The sequence below is a fragment of the Bufo bufo genome, chromosome 7 (genome assembly GCF_905171765.1).
Source record: "Bufo bufo chromosome 7, aBufBuf1.1, whole genome shotgun sequence".
NCBI classification, from domain to species: domain Eukaryota; kingdom Metazoa; phylum Chordata; class Amphibia; order Anura; family Bufonidae; genus Bufo; species Bufo bufo.
Genome location: NC_053395.1, coordinates 222,066,676 through 222,087,431, shown reverse-complemented (window position 1 = coordinate 222,087,431; position 20,756 = coordinate 222,066,676). Strand labels below are relative to the sequence as shown.

Here is a 20,756-nt window from a genome sequence, read left to right as displayed (position 1 = left end):
TGTGCTTTTATTGTGTAAAAAAACAGATTTGATACATATGCAAATTAACCTGAGATGAGTCCTGTATGTGAGATGAGTCAGGGACAGGACTCATCTCAGGGTAATTTGCATATGTATCAAATCGGTTTTTATACACAATAAAAGCACACAGAGCTATGGGGACTGGGTATTGCGGATGTGCTAGTGGCCATCTAGCAACCCATGTCCTCAGCTCTATACACAAAATCCCAGTGACAGGTTCCCTTTAACATCTGTAAAAGTAGATGATCCCACCTCAGGGTCTCCTTGATCACGGCCCTCAGTAAAGGCATGTGGGTGATATCATCGGCTTCAGGTACGCAATCCATCGGGACGGCCTTTGTGATCTCTTCATACAAGGTTTGCTGGAGCTCCGGCTCTCGTGCCAAGTGATAGAGAGACCAGCAGAGTGTGTTTGATGTCTGGAAATGGAGCAGAAACACAATATATATTGCAAAAATATACACATCCCTCCACCTTGTCTTCTATGTTTGACCACCAAGCTACCATGAAGATTCCCTGCAGCGTATCTCTATAAACATGCAGGGCTGCAGAGGCAGCAGTGGAACCCAGTCCCTGGAATGGGGGGGGGTACAAATGCACATGGTAGGTGTGGGCCCTGCTACATATTTTGCATTAGGACCCAGGAGCTTCCAGTTCCGCTTCTGTACACCTGTAGTACTACAATTCCCTGTCGTCCTAACCAGCAGCACAAGTGGGGATTCCTCCCCTGTGAAGCCGGTAAGGACAGGCGGAATTTTTGTTGAAAAAATAAAATTACTGCCAAGTATACTTAATGAATTAATGAAACCCACCCCTATATAGGACTCCCCGCCCTGGCAGGACAGGCCAGACTCCCAAGCTGGAGTCTGTTTATATCCCAGAGGGCTTTCAGCGGAGGTCTTGAGAACAATTTCACACTCCAGGGCGGAGTCTACAAGAAGTATTCCAGGATAAACAAGATCTTCCTTCAGTGGTGTGCTGATAAAGAGGTAGTAGCCTCAGATCCTCCTCTTTCAGCTATTTTACAGTTTCTTTAAGATGGTCTGGACAATGGTCTAAGCCCATCTACACTCGGAGTCCATATATCTGCTTTATCTGCCTGTCTTGGCAGATCTCTTTCTCAAGACCCCCTAATCAGGAAGTTTCTTAAAGGAGCTGAGGGACTTAAACCTAGCATCCTGAGACCAATCCCTGAGTGGGATTTATCTATTGTTCTAAAGGGGTTATGTTCTTCCCCATTTGAACCTTTGGAAAGTGTTGACCTTAGGTTTTTTTTCCTAAAGGTCACCTTTTTGTTGGCCATTACCTCGGCCAAAAGGATTGGAGAACTTCAGGCCCTGGGGGCCTCTGAGCCATATATATTGTTTCTTCAGCCCTGCTAAGATTCCTTCCGACCTTTGTACCAAAAGTTCTGTCTTTAAGGAATACCAACCAGACAATATCTTTACCAGTCTTCTGTCCTTCCCCATCATCTCCAGAAGAAGAAATGTTGCATACCTTGGACATCCCTAGAATCCTAAGAAATTATCTGGACAGAACTGTGGGCTTCAGAAGATCTGAAAATCTCCTTTTATCATATGCCGGTAAAAACAAGGGTCTTAGAGCCTCTAAACCTTCTTTGAGCAGGTGGGTAAAGGAGGCTATCCGGGTAGCTTTCCTATCTCAGGATTTGGCTCCTCCATCCTTTATGACTGCCCATTCCACCAGGGCAGTCTCCACTTCCCATGCCGAAAAGAAGCTGATTCCGCTAGACCAGATCTGTGCTGCTGCTTCCTGGAGCTCCCAAAGCACCTTTATTAGACATTATCGTCTAGACTCTAGACGGTCTGAGGGAGTGGCCTTTGGACAGTCTATTCTAAGTGCCGCTCTCTCTTAAAAAAAAAAAAATGGGGGCCCTCCCAATTTGCGTGCTGTACTCCTTGCTAAGTCCCCACTTGTGCTGCTGGTTAGGACGACAGGGAAGCGTTAATTTTTAACGTAAATTTGTTTTCCCTTAGTCCTAACAGCAGCACACAAATTTCCCCCCCTATCTGGGTTATTATTTCTACTTGCTAAAAAGCACCTCCTGCCAGGGATGGGAGTCCTATATTGGAGTGGGTTTAATTAATTATACTTGGCAGTAGTTTTCTTTTTTCAACCAAAATTCCGCCTGTGCTGACCGGCTTCACAGGGGAGGAATCCCCACTTGTGCTGCTGTTAGGACTAAGGGAAAACAAATTTACGTTAAAAATTAACGCTTCGCCACAGCAGGCAGCAAAGACTTTCATGGGAATCTAAGAAACAGCGCCCCCTATTGTGTAGTGTCTTTACATGTTAGCAAGAAGTGCTCTGAGGTACATACTGGTGGTATTCTTCTAGCATATGGCCTCTGACCCCCTAAAACAAGCCTAAGGGTAGATATCTTATATCCCAGGATTATCACGTCACATTGTAGGTAAATGAGAAGGTGAAGGGTTACGCACGGTGTCCACGCCGGCCATCAACAGTTCGCACACGCTGCCGTACACCTCCGGGAGACTGAGTTTACCATTGGATAACAGGTGGGTCAGGTATTCGCCCTGCACCTCCTCCCGGCTATCCAGCCGCGCCTGGATCTCACTCATCTTCTTATCCACGAGCTTCTTACCTGGAGCAGATCAAATGTGTGATACAGTCTGCTGAGCCAAGGTATCTAAGCCTATCATGTGTGATACAGTCTGCTCTGCCAAGGTATCTAAGCCTATCATGTTTGATACAGTCTGCTCTGCCAAGGTATCTAAGTCTATCACATGCAATACAGTCTGCTGAGCCAAAGTACCTAAGCCTATCACGTGTGATACAGTCTGCTCTGCCAAGGTATCTAAGCCTATCACATGCAATACCGTCTGCTGAGCCAAAGTACCTAAGCCTATCACGTGTGATACAGTCTGCTGGAACAGGGCATCTATGCCTATCATGTGCGATATTATCTCACACAGCCAGGCAGTATGACATCCTCCTTATGCAATGTTATTAAAGTACTACTACTACCACTACTTACTATTACCACTACTTACTATTACTACTACCTCTACTTACTATTATTACTACCTCTACTTACTACTACTAACTATTACTACTACTACTACTTACTATTACTACTACCACCACTACTTACTATTTTTACTACCTCTACTTACTATTACCACTACTTACTATTACTTCTACCTCTACTTACTATTATTACTACCTCTACTTACTAGTACCACTACTTACTATTACCACTACCACTGCTTACTATTACTACTACCTCTACTTACTATTATTACTACCTCTAATTACTACTACTACTACCCCTACTTACTATTACTTCTACCACTACTACTTACTATTACCACTACTTAGTATTACCACTACTTACTATTACTACCTTTACTTACTACTACTACTACTACTAACACTACTTACTATTACGATTATCACTGCTTACAATTACTACTTACTATTACCACTACTTACTACGATCACAACTTCCTATTACTACTACTTACTATTACTACTACCACCACTTACTATTACTACTACCTTTACTTACTATTAATACTACCTATACTTACTATTACCACTACCTCTACTTACTATTACCACTACTTACTACTACTACTTACTATTATTAGGACCACTACTTACTATTACCACTACTAACTATTACCACTACTCAATAGTAAGTAGTGGTAATCGTAATAGTAAGTATAGGTAATAGTAAGTATTGGTAGTAGTAATAGTAAGTATAGGTAATAGTAATAGTAAGTAGTGGTAGTAGTAATAGTAAGTAGTGGTAATAGTAATAGTAAAGAGAGGTAGTTGTAATAGTAAGTATAGGTAATAGTAATAGTAAGTAGTGGTAGTAGTAATAGTAAGTAGTGGTAATAGTAGATAGTAGTAATAGTAAGTATTGTTAGTAGTGGCAGTAGTAATAGTAAGTAGTGGTAGTAGTAATAGTAAGTAGTAGTAATAGTAAGTAAAGGTAGTAGTAATAGTAAGTAGTGGTAGTAGTAATAGTAAGTAGTAGTAATAGTAAGTAAAGGTAGTAGTAATAGTAAGTAGTGGTAATAGTAAGTAGTGGTACTAGTAATAGTATTACTACTACTATCACTACTTACTATTACCACTACTTACTATTATTATTGCCGCTACTAACAATATTTACTATTACAACTACTTACCATTACCACTACTTACTATGAACACTACTTACTATTACCACTACCACTACTTACTATTACCTATACTTACTATAACTACTACCTCTACTTACTATTACTACTACCACTACTTACTTTTACTATTACCACTACTTACTATTACTACTACCTCTACTTACTATTACTACAACCACTACGTACTATTACTTCTACCGCTACTTACTATTACTACCACCACTACTTACTTTTACCACTACATACTATTACCACTACTTACTATTACCACTACTTAATAGTAAGTAGTGGTACTATTAATAGTAAGTATTGGTAATAGTAAGTAGTGGTAGTAGTAATAGTAAGTATAGGTAGTAGTAATAGTAAGTATAGGTAATGGTAATAGTAAATAGTGGTAATAGTAAGTATTGTTAGTAGCGGCGGTAGTAATAGTAAGTAGTGGTAGTGGTAATAGTAAGTAGTGGTAGTAGTAATAATAGTAAGTAGTGGTAGTAGTAATAGTAAGTAGAGTTAGTAGTAATAGTAAGTACAGGTAATAGTAATAGTAAGTAGTGGTAGTAGTAATAGTAAGTAGTGGTAATAGTAGATAGTAGTAAAAGTAAGTATTGTTAGTAGCAGTAGTGGTAATAGTAAGTAGTGGTAGTAGTAATAGTAAGTAGTGGTACTAGTAATAGTACCACTACTTACAATTACTACTACCTTTACTTACTATTACTACTTCCTACTATTACCACTACTTACTATTACTACTACCACTACTTACTATTACTTGTACTTACTATTACTACTACCACTACTTACTATTACTACTTACTATTACCACTACTTACTATTTCCACTACTTACTATTACCACTACTTAATACTATCACTACTTACTATTACTACTACTTACTATTACTTACTGTTACTACTACCTCTACTTACTATTACTACTACCTCAACTTACTATTACTACTACCACTACTTACTTTTACCACTACTTAATTTTGCCACTACTTACTTTTACCACTACTTACTATTACCACTACTTACTAGTATTACTACTTACTATTACCACTCCTTACTATTACCACTACCTTTACTTACTATTACTACTACCACTAGTTACTATTACCACTAGTTACTATTACTAGTACTACTACTTACTATTACCACTACTTACTATTACTACTTCCGTTACTTATTATTACTACTACCACTACTTACTATTACCACTACTTATTATTACTACTACCACTACTTACTATTACTATTACCTATACTTACTATTACTACTACCTCTACTTACTATTGCCACTACTTACTATTACTACTGCCGCTACTAACAATACTTACTATTACTACTATCTACCATTATCACTTCTTACTATATCCACTACTTACTATTACTTTTACCTATACTTACTATTACTACTACCTCTACTTACTATTACTACTACCACTACTTACTATTACTACTATCTACTATTACCACTACTTCTTACCACTACCACTACTTACTATTACTACTACCACTACTTACTATTTATTTTACCTCTACTTACTTTTACTACTACCTCTATGTACTATTACTACTACTTACTATTACTACTACCACTACTTACTATTTCTACTACCTCTACATACTATTACTACTACTACCACTTCTTACTATTACTACTACCACTACTAATACTACTACCTACCACTACTTAATAGTACCACTACTAATACTACTACTTACTGTTATCAGTTACTACTACTACCTATCACTAGTACTACTTAGTGCAACTTCCTACCACTATTTAATAACACTACTTACTACTACTACTCAGTTCTTGGGGACTAACCATAATCAAAGACATTGTCCCAGTTTTCCATGTAGCGGTCCCAGTATGGCAGGACTCGTCGTGTCCACTCAGGAAGGAAGGTCACAAATACAGTATTCCTGAACATTTGGTTAATGGAGTCTATAAACCTCTGTGTTTCGGGGGGAATATTTTTCTCCAAACAGCCCATCCGGGTCTCAAACACGATACAGGACACCCCTGGGGGAAACAAGATCACATAAGGGTGAAGACATGTTCTCCTAGATCACCTGATGAGACAATGCCCTGGTCCCCACCTGTCATCATCCTGTCATTTTTAGGTCCAAAATTCTATGCTAATTAATTCCTCATTATATCTTTACGGCCATCAAGCTCCATTTTTCTGACACAGAGATCCAAATGCATCGCCAAAGTATAAACTTCTGTCCTATTGAGTTTGCTGTATTATAGTATACAGTGAGCTCCAGTGCTCCCCCTTGTAGTAGGAAGAGGCAGAGAGAGTGCTATCATTTACCTCCATGGTTATGCTGGGGATTCCGAGCTCTGTATCAGGCAAACAGCTGGGAGAACTATTCATTTAATCACTGCAGAAATTTTAACTTAATTAAATTAAAAACAAAAGGGTATTGAAGGATGGACCTTCACGAAAGCACAGCTTGTGTGTATACTCCAAATACATGGAGGATCTAGTGGGGATCCGGCTGATCATATATTATCACCTTCAAAAGCGAATCTGTACATCTCGCTGGCCATGTCGTTGACGGTTTCCCCGGACGGGCTCTGCTTGCGCAAGTCCTGCAGCCTGACCATGAAGTCTGAGACGACCTCGTTAATGCTCCTGGCATAGCTCTTTGCTTCTTTAGGCTTCAACATCTTCTGGTTTAAGACGGTCCTGAGGGAATGCCACTTCTCTCCACGCCTGGAATAGCAAAATATTCAAATTAGCAGGAAACTGCATAAAAAGCAATCTCATAAACTTCTGTAATAAACCCTAGAATAGAAGGAGCACTATTTTCCTAGTGTAGGGAGTTTTACAGGTGACGCAATGCTCCCTGGGTAATGCAGGATATGCAGATTAGCAGATACAGACTGCCATAAAACATCCTGGGAGGGAAGACCCGCACAAGTTGCGCCCCCCCCCCCCCCCCCATCCCCCCATTTAAGCCATTCTCCATGATCAGAATGCTCCTGGTTTTGAGGGGAGGGAGAATACATTTGGGGATTACTAGTCATGCAATTCTCCTATATCAATGGTAAGCCTACACTTCAAAGGGGATTGTTGCTTTCATGTTACTATTATATTCTGTTTTAATTTCTTGCCATTCTCAAGATCTCTCCTTGCTGTCAGTGAATAGCCAAGCTTACATTCAGAAGTCACAAAACCACTACATACCTGATGCTTTTCACAGATGACGGGTTGTTGCAATTGTATCGAGTCTAGACAATCCTCTGTGACATAAACACATCTTTCTGTCCTGACAGTTTGTTACAATGTATCAGTCTAGAATGGAGATTGCATAAATTACATAGGATTGTCTACACTGGACACAATTGTTGCAAACTCTCAGCTCTGAAAAGTATTAGGTGTGTGGAGGGTTTTCAGCCTTCGGATGCAGACAAGAACTTTCACATCTGTGGCGCGGACATCCGGCCGCCCAATCCGGCAAAACTGTAGGGAATCTGCCAGATACAAGCAGCGGTTTGTGTTCAGCTAATTCTCTGCATCTTTGCTGCAATCTGGTCAGATATCCGCCAGTCCGCAGTGCCGGATCCAGAGATTCTTGGCAGGCTCTGCCGGAACAGCCTGCCTGAATGGCTGCCGCAGATGTGAAAGTAGCCCAACATCAATCCACAATCTGATTTTGTCACAATGTTTCAGTGCAGGGACAGGAAATGTATCAGCCTCACTGATACAACTACAGTGGATACAACTGTAGCAAACGCTGCAGATAAGAGTTATTAGGTCTGTTCACATTTTTTGCCTTTGGATGCAAACAAATGTTCTTCGCTGACAACAAGCAGAGATCTTGAAGATGGGAAGGAATATAGAAATATGAGGTATACTGGAAAACTGCAGACCTTTTCGTACTACAACGTTTCTGCTGATAAAAATGGACAATGCCTTTAATAAAACTGATAGAATAACCCGCCATATAATTACCATGCTCCCATATCTGTTGCACCTGTGGGCGTACCTCTGCGCTGCATTGGCCCCAGTAGGGCGTTTAGTCTTGTTTTAGAAGACAGACATTATGCCCTTGAATTTCGTATTGTGCCGCCTCAATGCTGATGTTTCAATGGTTAGGAATTGAACCCATGAATCCAGATTTGCCCGGCACCAGGACCAGGGCAGTCAGGAACCAGTTCACATTACAGCCCAACATGTTATACAGCCGCCCCCGGAGCTGAACTCACTCTGTGAAAGGTCCATAAGACACATTCCGCAGTTCCCGATGTAACCTCCAGAGGTCGATCTCGTTCCTCAGGGGGTATTTCCCCTCCTGTCGCAGAACAACCTCCAAAAGGACTGGATCTGCGATGTTAACCATCCGGTACTTGCCGATCTCTGACTTCCACCATGATCCATAGCGCTTCTTGTATATCAGCTGATGTAATATGGAGAGAGGGAAAATAAATACTTTATACTGCAGCAGAAATCTAGACATTATTATTGGTGCAGCATATGGTAGTATTATACACTATACTATGCACGACTGTGGGCTCTGCATAGCATGCTTGTTAGCATTTTGTGAGCACTGCTATTGATGCGTTGTTATGTGGGCATTGCCTTATGGATGGCAGTATTACTGAGGCAGTTATGTGCTGTGTGTCACTGACATTTAATGTATGGCTTTATTAAGTGGGCATTATACGGCACTGTTATTGGGGTATTACAGAATTATAGAGCACTGTTTGGGGCCATTATTGGGGGAGGGTTATGTTGGTGCTTGATGTCACTGATTTTTAGTTAATGTATGGCAGTATTATATTGGCATTGTAGGACACTATTATTGGGTGATTGCATAACAGAATTGCGGTGTGTGAGCACTGTATGGCACTATTATTGGGGCTCTATAGCGCAGACATCTAACTAATACATGCTTGTATTTATGGATGGCTTAGGGCACTGTTATTAGGCGACTGCATGGCACATTGATTTGGACAATGATATAGGAATATATATCAGATGTGACGCCCTTTTATTGTTGTATCTTATGAATGCCGGAGCTGTTGTATGGCGGTATTACATAGGCACTCTAGGGCAGTGTTTGTGAGTACAGTATGGCACTATTATTGTGGTAGTATTATATTGGTGCTCTATGGCAAATAAATTTGACTATTTTTATTTGGAAAGTTATAATGTAACATATATGTGAAACCCTTTCATTATTGTTATATCGTATCTCGATGTATCGTCCGATGCACTGGGTTAAATGACAGGTAAAAGCAGCAGATCATGTTGTCTCAAAGGTCAAAGCAAAACTCTTTGAGGTTGTCGTTCTCAGTTTATTAACCTTTCCTTATCTCTTTATCCTTGGACAAAGCATTTGCGAAACCCGTAGTAATCAGGACACCACGGCTGACAGACGTCTGCTTCCATTGTATTGTTATTTTATGCACTTATATAGCGCTACCATATTCCGCAGAGCTTTACAGACATTAGCATCACGCTGTCCCCAAAGGGGCTCACAATCTAAGCTCCTTATCAGTCTGTCTTTGGAGTGTGGGAGGAAACCGGAGAACCCGGAGGAAACCCAAGCAAACAAGGGGAGAACGTACAAACTCCATGCAGATGTTGTCCTTGGTGGGATTTGAACCTAGGACCCCAGTGAGCCACTGCTAACCACTGAGCCACTGCTAACCACTGAGCCGCCGTACTGCTTTTATGGTAAACTGTTGCCTGGTTACTGAGTTTAATGCAAGAAAAAAGGGTCATAGGGCCCGATAAATCCCACCAGGGACCCCCTCAATAGATGCTTTACAACATAGCTTTTAATAATTACAGTAAAATATATACCCTAAAAATTACCCACAGTGTGAAATTAGAATTATCTGTCAGCCTGCGGTTTCCAACACATTCTTGGGAGTTTTTTGTGTGTAAGGTATCGCAAAAGAAACAAATGGGGTCATTTATTAAGACTGGCGCTTCAGACGCCAGTCTTAATACCCCTGCGCTGACGCTTGAAGCGCCTAAGGCCTGTTTCACACTTGCATTGTTTTTTTCCGTAAAAAACAAAAAAAAAAAAAACTGTTTCCGTTTAGTCCTCATGCATTCTGAATGGAAAGAGACCCGTTCAGGATCCATCAGGATGTCTTACGTTCTGGCAGTATTCCGTTTTGTGACTGGACACAAAACCGCTGCAAGTTAGCCAGTCAATGAAAGTCAATGGTGACGGATCCGTTTTTCTAGGAGTCTAAGTAGCATGATAGCTCGTGAACATGGTAGTCAGTGGACTCGTAAAGCTATGTGGAGTTCTTGTCCACCGTCCCCTGATGGAGCCACGCGGCAAACCCACCCCCTTACCGCCCATGCACGCCCACTTTTTCAGACCTGGCGTGAGCAGGGAAAAGTCGCAGATTACGGCGGAACCTGAGTGCGTTTGAACACCCACGGCTTATTTTAATTCTACAGATCTTGCATATGGCTGGAGATTTGTGTGCTGGTCCTCTGGAGAAAAAAAAAAAAACACCATACGGGAAGCAAGGCAGCCGAGCACCAGCTCCCGAGCTGATCACAATAGAAGCAGATCTGGCCCTACCAGTTCTTTTAGAGGTTTTGGCCTTCTGCGGCCACCATTCTCCTCCACAGCACCCTGATTCAGGTCCTGTCAGTCATCATCATCATCGTCCTCACCATCCCTGACACTTTTATTAGACTGTGAGATATCATGGAGGGTCTTAGGCCCCCCCTTCCCTGCTCCGCATTTGCCCCGACTGCCCCCAAAGCCAATACTGTGGTCACGGAGGCCACCACTACCACCACTACCACAGGTATGCATGGGGGTCTTCCGTGTCCTCCTGAACCACCTCCTCACGGCAGTACAAATGGTGACTGCTCTCACACAAGTCATTATCAGCGAGACCCACTTGACTCTCTGCCTTAGCGTGTGGTGGGGTTTGGTTGCTTCTTCTAGGAGGGGGCAGTGAAGACAGAGCGCTCCACTGAAAGCCTTCTCTGGGACTGCAAGAAGGAGGAGCAGGAAAAACGCTGTGACTAGAGATGAGCGAATCGACTTCGGATGTTCCATCCGAAGTCGATTCGCATAAAACTTCGTTCTAATACTGTACGGAGCAGGAGCTCTGTACAGTATTAGAATGTATTGGCTCCGATGAGCCGAAGTTATTGCACAATAACTTCATAAATTAATTTGTACTGTAAAAAAAACATTTCCCGAACTCGGGTTCGGTTCCAAGTGGTAATGTGACCCCTTGGCTCCACGGCACCGTGTCACCACCACTTCATCCTGCTGCGACTGAGAGGAGGAGTGAGCCATCCAATCCACAATCTAAACCTCTTTCTCCTCAATGATAATGTTGCACCTTTCCAAGGCCAGCAGAGACAAATTGCTACTGATACTGCTACTCTTTTGTTTTTTGAACCTTTCCGTATTCCAGACATTTTATTATGAGACCTAATGTAAACAATTTTCCTAAGTGAGAAGTCACAGGTTCGGTCCACAGTCACACAAATTATAGAACGGTTATAGCAAAGTTGCAAGTGTGTTTTCTGTAACTTAAAGACAGAGACGCAATTACCATATTTTTCGCCCTATAAAGAGCACCTAGATTTAGAGGAGAAAAATAAAAAAATATTTTTTTATCAGACCTCCGCTCAGACCCCCATTTTAATAAGACCCCAATCAGAACTTAGATTAAGCACCCAATGTTAATAAGGCCCCTTTTCAGACCTCTGATCAGACCCCCAACTAAGGCTACTTTCACACTAGCGTTCGGAGCGGATCCGTCTGATGTTTCATCAGACGGATCCGCTCCGATAATGCAGACGTTCGCATCCGTTCAGAACGGATGCGTCTGCATTAAAACTTAGAAAATTTTCTAAGTGTGAAAGTAGCCTGAGCGGATCCGTTCAGACTTTACATTGTAAGTCAATGGGGAACGGATCCGCTTGAAGATTGAGCCATATGGTGTCATCTTTAAGCGGATCCGCCCCCATTGACTTACATTGTAAGTCTGGATGGATCCGCTCGCCTCCGCACGGCCAGGCGGACACCCGAACGCTGCAAGCAGCGTTCAGGTGTCCGCTCACTGAGCGGAGCGGAGGCTGAACGCTGGCAGGCGGATGCATTCTCAGTGGATCCGCCTCCACTGAGAATGCATTGGGGCCAGACGGATGCGTTCGGGGCCGCTTGTGAGAGCCTTCAAACGGTGCGCACGAGCGGACACCCGAACGCTAGTGTGAAAGTAGCCTAAACCGTAGATCAGATGCCTAGTTGTTACAAGACCCCCAATCAGACATCAGACCTTTATGTAAACAAGCCCCCATTTGAAGCAGACCTCAGATCAGAGAAAAAGAATAAGCTATTCTCTGCTGGTCCGGACGCCACCACTCATAACATCCCATGTGCAATCACAGCACAGCCAGTGGCAGAGGAAGACCAGGAAGCGGTGAGTACAGAGCCAGGGGAGCGCTGCATTCACCTCTTCCCAGTCCTCTTGTACTAATGAGTGTTTCCATAATGGAAGCGCTCATTAGTATTCGCCCCATAAGACGCACTGACATTTCCCCCCCGCTTTGCATCTTATAGAACAAAAAATGCGGTAAATGTCCTTCCCCATTCTACAAACACAGTAAATACTGCTACTGACAATTTACTTTGGGAATAATGCGGTATTGGTGCCGGTAAGGTTCTGCCTACTGTTTAGCATTTAAAAACACAGTTTCAGAAAAGACCTTTCTCTACTGTAAAACACACATTGCAAACTTGTAATGGGATTATTTTTCCTGCAACCAATAATGCAGGAAAGGTAATATTTCTGTCTACATTGTACTTTGTGTTTAATTTCACTAGTATAAAAATAGGGTTATTGCCGTAAAATGCTTTTGCTATAATGCATTGCATTTAATAACTCTGGACCAATATAATGCACTGAAAAAAATGAGTAATTGCTCAGCAGCAGAATGCTATTGGTGTGCTGTTCTGGCAATACTAATGTTATAAAGTTTCTCATCAAATGATTAAAAAATATATATTTTTTCTTGCAGGTAGCTGGTTTTGTAGCAGCTGTATTATTAAGCACTGTGCCCCAGCCCCTCACTGCCTCAAAGCTTTCCCTGATCAAAGTCCCTAGTTTTCTATACAATTATTTATTTCTATTCTGTCCCTGTTACACTAGGAGAGATTCTTGATTGTGACTATGTATACTGTGTAAGATTGTTTCCTCACAGTCACTGCTACATCTATCCACCCTCATCAACAGCTCAATACAGAATGACATTCTGCTTGTTCTGCAAGGGATTGGCTCAGAGGCTGACAAACATCCTGGATCAGACAATCAGATCAAGCCTCCCCCATTACTTTCTCCCAGGGTCATGTGAGCAGCATCCTTCTTCCTTCCTCGTGGTTTTTCCTGCCAACATATGCAGTAAAATGGAGCTGTGCACCATTTTACTGGATTCGTTCAAAGCCAACCTGAAGAGCTTTGGGTGCATTTGGTTGACAAATTTTAGTGAAATTCATAACAAACCTGGTTTGTTACAAACCGATTCGCTCGTCCTTACTTTGTGCTTTCTTTACTACATACACACTTATTGCTAACTCTATTTGGCACTTGCTATTATGCACCACACCAGGTGTACTCGGTATATATGGCTTACGACTGGCACTGAGCCGTTACAGGTACTGCCACCAGGTGTCCCCATTGTCTTTTATTGGTTCCATTGTTGTGTGGATGATCTTAAAGGGGTTGGATTGGGGACATTGGTGTAATAATACTAGAGTGACACACATGCATGTCCTACCTTTGCCACACATTTCTGAAGCCCCGTTTTGATACAGCAAATTATTGTCCGGAAGTGACTATTTTTGTAAAATCAGGGTCCCTTGCAGGCGAGCGAAGCCTCTTCTTCCGCTTCGCAGGGAGCCCGGTGACGTCACCGTCAGCCTAAGTCATTATGCAGAGCGCACGGATGGTAACTAGTCTGGCAGACATCGTGCTAAGCCACGCCCCTCCGGTCCAGTGACGTCACCGGGCATGGAGCTTTCTAATGAATGGAGGCAGATCACTATGCTACTTAGCATAGAAAACTCCTCCCATGTAAAATACTGGCTAATGGGGCAGAAGGCTTTCACCAAAGCACGTTTTACATATGTATGAGGGGGGCGGATAGATGGAGGAGTGGACAATGTGCGGCAGGAGGCTGAATATGTATGAGCGGGGCGGATGCAGGGACGAGTTGAAAGACAGTAGAAACCAGGAGATGCTGCGCTGCGCTGGGACCCACAGTGCGGCAGGAAGTCATCCCACACATAAACATCGATGTCAATCTGTTGGGGACCGTAGGAGCCATGAAGCAGTGTAAAAAACACCTAAAAACACCGGGGGAACATTGACTCGGCTAGTAATAGTGAGTAAACAAAAAAAAATAATTTTGATCCCAGACAACCCCTTTAACAGATATTTTTGACATTTTTTATGGTATTGATTAATAAAGATTTATTGTGATTTTGATATAGAGGTTTACATGTCTTTTTGGTGTATGTTATTATCCTGTAAACAAGTTTGATTGGGTCAAGTATTGACTGGTACTTATAGTATCTCACAAAGGTGAGTGCACTCCTCAGATTTTTATTAATATTTTGTTGCCAGCGGTTTAAACCTTAATGACTGTGTTGTTATTTTGAGGGCTCACCAAATTTATACTGTTATACAAGCCGTACACTGACTACGTTACATTGTATCAAAGTGTCAGATCTTCAGTGCTGTCCAATGAAAAGATAGAATAAAATATTTACAAAAAGATACTGTCTCTTTAAGATTCTGTATCAGAAGCAGTCACGTGTAATCTCTGGAGCAGTCTATTTCTGCTGAGACTATGTACAGTATATTATGGCCCCTCTGTATAACTATAATATATAATGCCCCCCCCCCTGTATATTATACAGTATATAGTGACCCCTCTGTAATATTAGGATATATAATGGCCCCCTCTGTATTATTGTTATATATATATATATATAATGGCCGCCTCTGTATTATTAGGATATATAATGACCCATTATATATCCTAATATTACAGAGGGGCCATTATATATAATAATAACTAATAATAATAAAACTCTGCATAGATGAGACGCGGCTGAAAGAAGGTGTCATGGCGGTCTTATCTCCGAATGAAGACGCTGAGGAAAGTCTACATCACAGGAGATGTCACTGGAGGGATGAGGCATGTGCTGCAGTATTATACTGTGTATTTTGTAGTGATGTATGTAATGTCCAAGCACATATCTGTTTCACGGTAGGGTTGGGGGGTGGATTGAGAATTTGGCCGACCCTGCCGCATCCTGGCCCCTGACTTCAGGTCACACTGTGCGTGTTCTATATTCTGGGGCCTTATACCCATCTACTACATCATCTGTACTTAGAGAGTTACCACCATGTTATCTGTGGTGTTACATAGGACTGCTACATTATCTGTAAAAGGGGCGTGTCCACAGGTTGGGAGGGGAAAAAACACGCAATACATGGCTCGCCCCGGGTGCTGGCAACCCACGCTACGCCACTGCTGGAGGTGTATAAACTCCAATTTAAATGTGCCTGCTTTCCATCCACAGGCTACATTTAGGTGCACCTGTGAGGCCTGGGACATATCAGCCAGTCTTGAGTGGGACTCACAGAGTCCTCCCTCCTCCCATTGCTAGCATGGTTACATGCTGGAGGTAACTGGTGAGTTGTTTGTGGGCCGGCCTCATGCTCCTGTAATTTGCCCACTGGCCCCTGGTATTGCCCACATGGCACAGGTAGGTGAGTGTTAGGTCCTGAGCTACTTGAGAAACTTTGGCGTGGTGCTCGGGCTCAGACATGTCCTCCACCGTAGGACATGTTGGCTAATCTCTCACTTTTAAAATCAGTTTCAGGGTTTAGTAAGACCGCAGAGTGCACCTGTATTTGCTATTATTTTGTTATACTCTGCCGCTCATCACTACTTACTAACTAACTACTTTTATTGTGGGCAGTCTAAGGCACACCTGTGCAGTATTCATGCTGTCTAATCAGCACCTTGATATGCCACACCTGTCAGGTAGGATGGATTATCTCGGCAAAGGAGAAGCGCTCACTACACAGATCTAGACAGATTTGTGAACAATATTTGAGAGTAATGGGTCTTTTGTGTATGTAGAAAATGTTTCAGATCTTTGAGTTCAGATCATGCAAAATGGGAGCAAAACCGAAAGTGTTGCGTTTATACTTTTGTTCAGTGTGTGTGTATATATATATATATACAGTACAGACCAAAAGTTTGGACACACCTTCTCATTCAAAGAGTTTTCTTTATTTTCATGACTATGAAGGCATCAAAACTATGAATTAACACATGTGGAATTATATACAGTACATAACAAACAAGTGTGAAACAACTGAAAATATGTCATATTCTAGGTTCTTCAAAGTTGCCACCTTTTGCTTTGATTACTGCTTTGCACACTCTTGGCATTCTCTTGATGAGCTTCAAGAGGTAGTCCCCTGAAATGGTCTTCCAACAGTCTTGAAGGAGTTCCCAGAGATGCTTAGCACTTGTTGGCCCTTTTGCCTTCACTCTGCGGTCCAGCTCACCCCAAACCATCTCGATTGGGTTCAGGTCCGGTGACTGTGGAGGCCAGGTCATCTTGCGCAGCACCCCATCACTCTCCTTCATGGTCAAATAGCCCTTATTTTCAAAGTTTTCCCAATTTTTCGGCTGACTGACTGACCTTCATTTCTTAAAGTAATGATGGCCACTCGTTTTTCTTTACTTAGCTGCTTTTTTCTTGCCATAATACAAATTCTAACAGTCTATTCAGCAGGACTATCAGAAACATAGAAACATAGAATGTGTCGGCAGATAAGAACCATTTGGCCCATCTAGTCTGCCCAATATACTGAATACTATGGATAGCCCCCGGCCCTATCTTATATGAAGGATAGCCTTATGCCTATCCCATGCATGCTTAAACCCCTTCACTGTATTTGCAGCTACCACTTCTGCAGGAAGGCTATTCCATGCATCCACTACTCTCTCAGTAAAGTAATACTTCCTTATATTACTTTTAAACCTTTGCCCCTCTAATTTAAAACTGTGTCCTCTTGTGGTAGTTTTTCTTCTTTTAAATATGCTCTCCTCCTTTACCGAGTTGATTCCCTTTATGTATTTAAAAGTTTCTATCATATCCCCTCTGTCTCGTCTTTCTTCCAAGCTATACATGTTAAGGTCCTTTAACCTTTCCTGGTAAGTTTTATCCTGCAATCCATGTACTAGTTTAGTAGCTCTTCTCTGAACTCTCTCTAGAGTATCTATATCCTTCTGGAGATATGGCCTCCAGTACTGCGCACAATACTCCAAGTGAGGTCTCACCAGTGTTCTGTACAGCGGCATAAGCACTTCACTCTTTCTACTGCTTATACCTCTCCCTATACATCCAAGCATTCTGCTGGCATTTCGTGCTGCTCTATTACATTGTCTTCCCACCTTTAAGTCTTCTGAAATAATTACTCCTAAATCCCTTTCCTCAGATACTGAGCTCAGGACTGTGTCAAATATTCTATATTCTGCCCTTGGGTTTTTACGCCCCAGGTGCATTATCTTGCACTTATCCACATTAAATTTCAGTTTCCAGAGTTCTGACCATTCTTCTAGTTTTCCTAAATCCTTTTCCATTTGGCGTTTCCCTCCAGGAACATCAACCCTGTTACATATCTTCGTGTCATCAGCAAAAAGACAAACCTTACCATCGAGGCCTTCTGCAATTTCACTTATGAAGATATTAAACAAAATCGGTCCCAGTACAGATCCCTGTGGAACCCCACTGATAACATGACCTTGTTTTGAATGTTCTCCATTGACTACAACCCTCTGTTGTCTGTCACTCAGCCACTGCCTAATCCACTCAACAATATGGGAGTCCATGCTCAATGACTGCAGTTTATTGATAAGTCTTCTATGTGGGACAGTGTCAAAAGCCTTACTAAAATCTAGATATGCGATGTCTACTGCACCTCCACCGTCTATTATTTTATTCACCCAGTCAAAAAAATCTATAAGATTTGTTTGACATGATCTCCCTGAAGTAAACCCATGTTGTTTTTCATCTTGCAATCCATGGGATTTTAGATGTTCCACAATCCTATCCTTTAATAGGGTTTCCATTAATTTGCCTACTATTGATGTCAGACTCACTGGTCTATAGTTGCTCGATTCCTCCCTACTACCTTTCTTGTGAATGGGCACGACATTTGCCAATTTCCAATCTTCCGGGACGACTCCTGTTACTAATGATTGCGGATAGTGAACGGACCGGGTCAAAACCGGGTCAAAACCAAGAGGACAACGCAGTACAGAGGGATAAGCAAAGAATGGTCTGGAGAAGACGGGGTCATAAATACCAGGAGAGTCGAGAAGTACCAAAGGAGTCCGCAAAGAATAGTCAGGTGGAAGCCGAGGTCAAAATACCAGGAGGGATGCGCAGTACAGGAGGAGCAGGCAAAGGATCGTCAGGGAACAGGATCAGGTAAGTATACAGATATCCAACAAACGCCAGGAACCTAAATTAACAGGCAACCTGTGGCCAACAGGCTGCCTGTATTTATAGTGGGGAGTGAGGGTCATGTGACGTGGCCAGCATCACATGACCGACAGACCGACCAGTTGAGCACCGAGTGATCAGCTCGGCGCTCAAGGCAGACCTAGGAGCAGGGAGCCTCCCAGCTAGCAAAGCCGCCCTGGGAACGAGGTCAAACAAGGATCCTTGCTCCCGAAGCTAAGCAGCAGGTCTGCGGCTGATGGGAGATCGAGTGCGCCTTTGGCACCCCGTTACACACGGTTTTTCGAAGGCAGATTTTGCTGGACTGGTTTTTTGACACCATGTCCCATTTGAAGCCCCCCTGATGCAGCCCTAGAGTGGAAACTCCAAAAAAGTGACCCCATTTTAGAAACTACGGGATAGGGTGGCAGTATTGTTGGTACTAGTTTATGGTACATATGATTTTTGGCTGCTCTATATTACACTTTTTGTGAGGCAAGGTAACAAGAAATAGCTGTTTTGGCACCATTTTTATTTTTTGTTATTTACAACATTCATCTGACAGGTTAGATCATGTGGTATTTTTATAGAACAGGTTGTCACGGATGCGGCGATATCTAATATGTATACTTTTTTTTTATTTATGTAAGTTTTACACAATGATTTATTTTTTTAAACCAAAAAAATCATGTTTTAGTGTTTCCATATTTTATTGGCACTATTTTGGGGTGCGTGTGACTTTTTGATCGCTTGCTATTACACTTTTTGTGATGTAAGGTGACAAAAAATGGTTTATTTAGCACAGTTTTTATTTTTTATTTTCTACGGTGTTCATCTGAGAGGTTAGGTCCAGTGATATTTTTATAGAGCCGGTCGATACGGACGCGGCGATACCTAATATGTATACTTTTTTTTATTTATGTAAGTTTTACACAATAACAGCTTTTTTAAAACCAAAAAAATGATGTTTTAGTGTCTCCATATTCTGAGCCATATTTATATTTTTTTTGGGCGATTGTCTCAGGTAGGGGCTCATTTTTTGCGGGATGAGGTGACGGTTAGATTGGTACTATTTTGGTGGGCAAACGCCTTTTTGATCGCTTGCTGTTGTACTTTTTGAGATGTAAGGTGACAAAAAAAATGGTTTATTTAGCACAGTTTTATTTTTTTTATTTTTTACGGTGTTCATCTGAGGGGTTAGGTCATGTGATATGTTTATAGAGCTGGTCGATACGGACGCGGCGATACCTAATATGTATTTTAAATTAATTCCGGCAACTGATCCGTAATTTTGGACGGAGATAATACCGCAGCATGCTGCAGTATTTCCTCTGTCCAAAACGCCGTTCAGTGACTGAACTGAAGACATCTTGATGCATCCGGAACGCATTTCTCTCCATTCAAAATGCATGGGGATAAAACTGATCAGTTCTTTTCCGGTATTGAGCCCCTAGGACGGAACTCAGTGCCGGAAAAGAAAAACGCTAATGTGAAAGTACCCTTACCCTATGGATAGGGCATCAATATCTTAGTCTTGGAAAACCCTTTTAAGACCCCTGGTGGGCTTTTACTAATTTTTCTGGCATTTCAAGCCAGGAGAAGAAGTGCAGAGCAGCAGGGACCAGAGTGAGGGATTGGTGGCGGTGAGTACAGTTTTGTTAATTTTAACATGTTCCGGACCATTTTTTTAAAAAAATTGTCCCCAGAAAGCTGCCTATAGACATATCACATATGATTAAGGCCTATTGCACACGACCGTATATATTTTGCGGTCCGCAAGAAATGGATCCGCAAAAAATACGGATGAGAATGAATCCAGAGGGAAAAAAAGCAGGCAGGTTTGAGATCTGCATTTATACAAGCAGGCAAATAACGCGAGTTTGTGAGGGTTCGCGTGTTTGAGTTCAAGTGTGTGTTTGTATTAAGTGCGTGACTTTAGATTACGTGACTTCAGATTCAGGGACTTTAGGAGGGGACTACAGTAAGTTAGATTCTTATCACTGCACTATA

At 42.1% G+C, this 20,756-nt stretch overlaps 1 protein-coding gene across 2 annotated transcripts in view; it reads right to left on the bottom strand.

Annotated features, from left to right (window-relative positions):
* The window catches only part of LOC121007459 (sterol 26-hydroxylase, mitochondrial-like), a 41,211-nt gene that overhangs the window by 2,922 nt on the left and 17,533 nt on the right, over positions 1-20,756 (bottom strand). For both annotated transcript variants that reach the window (XM_040439391.1, XM_040439392.1), the window contains exons 2-6: positions 8,425-8,615; positions 6,729-6,928; positions 6,031-6,228; positions 2,484-2,647; positions 274-440 (exon numbers count right to left, since the gene is read on the bottom strand). In XM_040439391.1, coding sequence (XP_040295325.1) covers positions 274-440; positions 2,484-2,647; positions 6,031-6,228; positions 6,729-6,928; positions 8,425-8,615 — 920 coding nt within the window. The remainder of the gene's footprint in view (positions 1-273; positions 441-2,483; positions 2,648-6,030; positions 6,229-6,728; positions 6,929-8,424; positions 8,616-20,756) is intronic.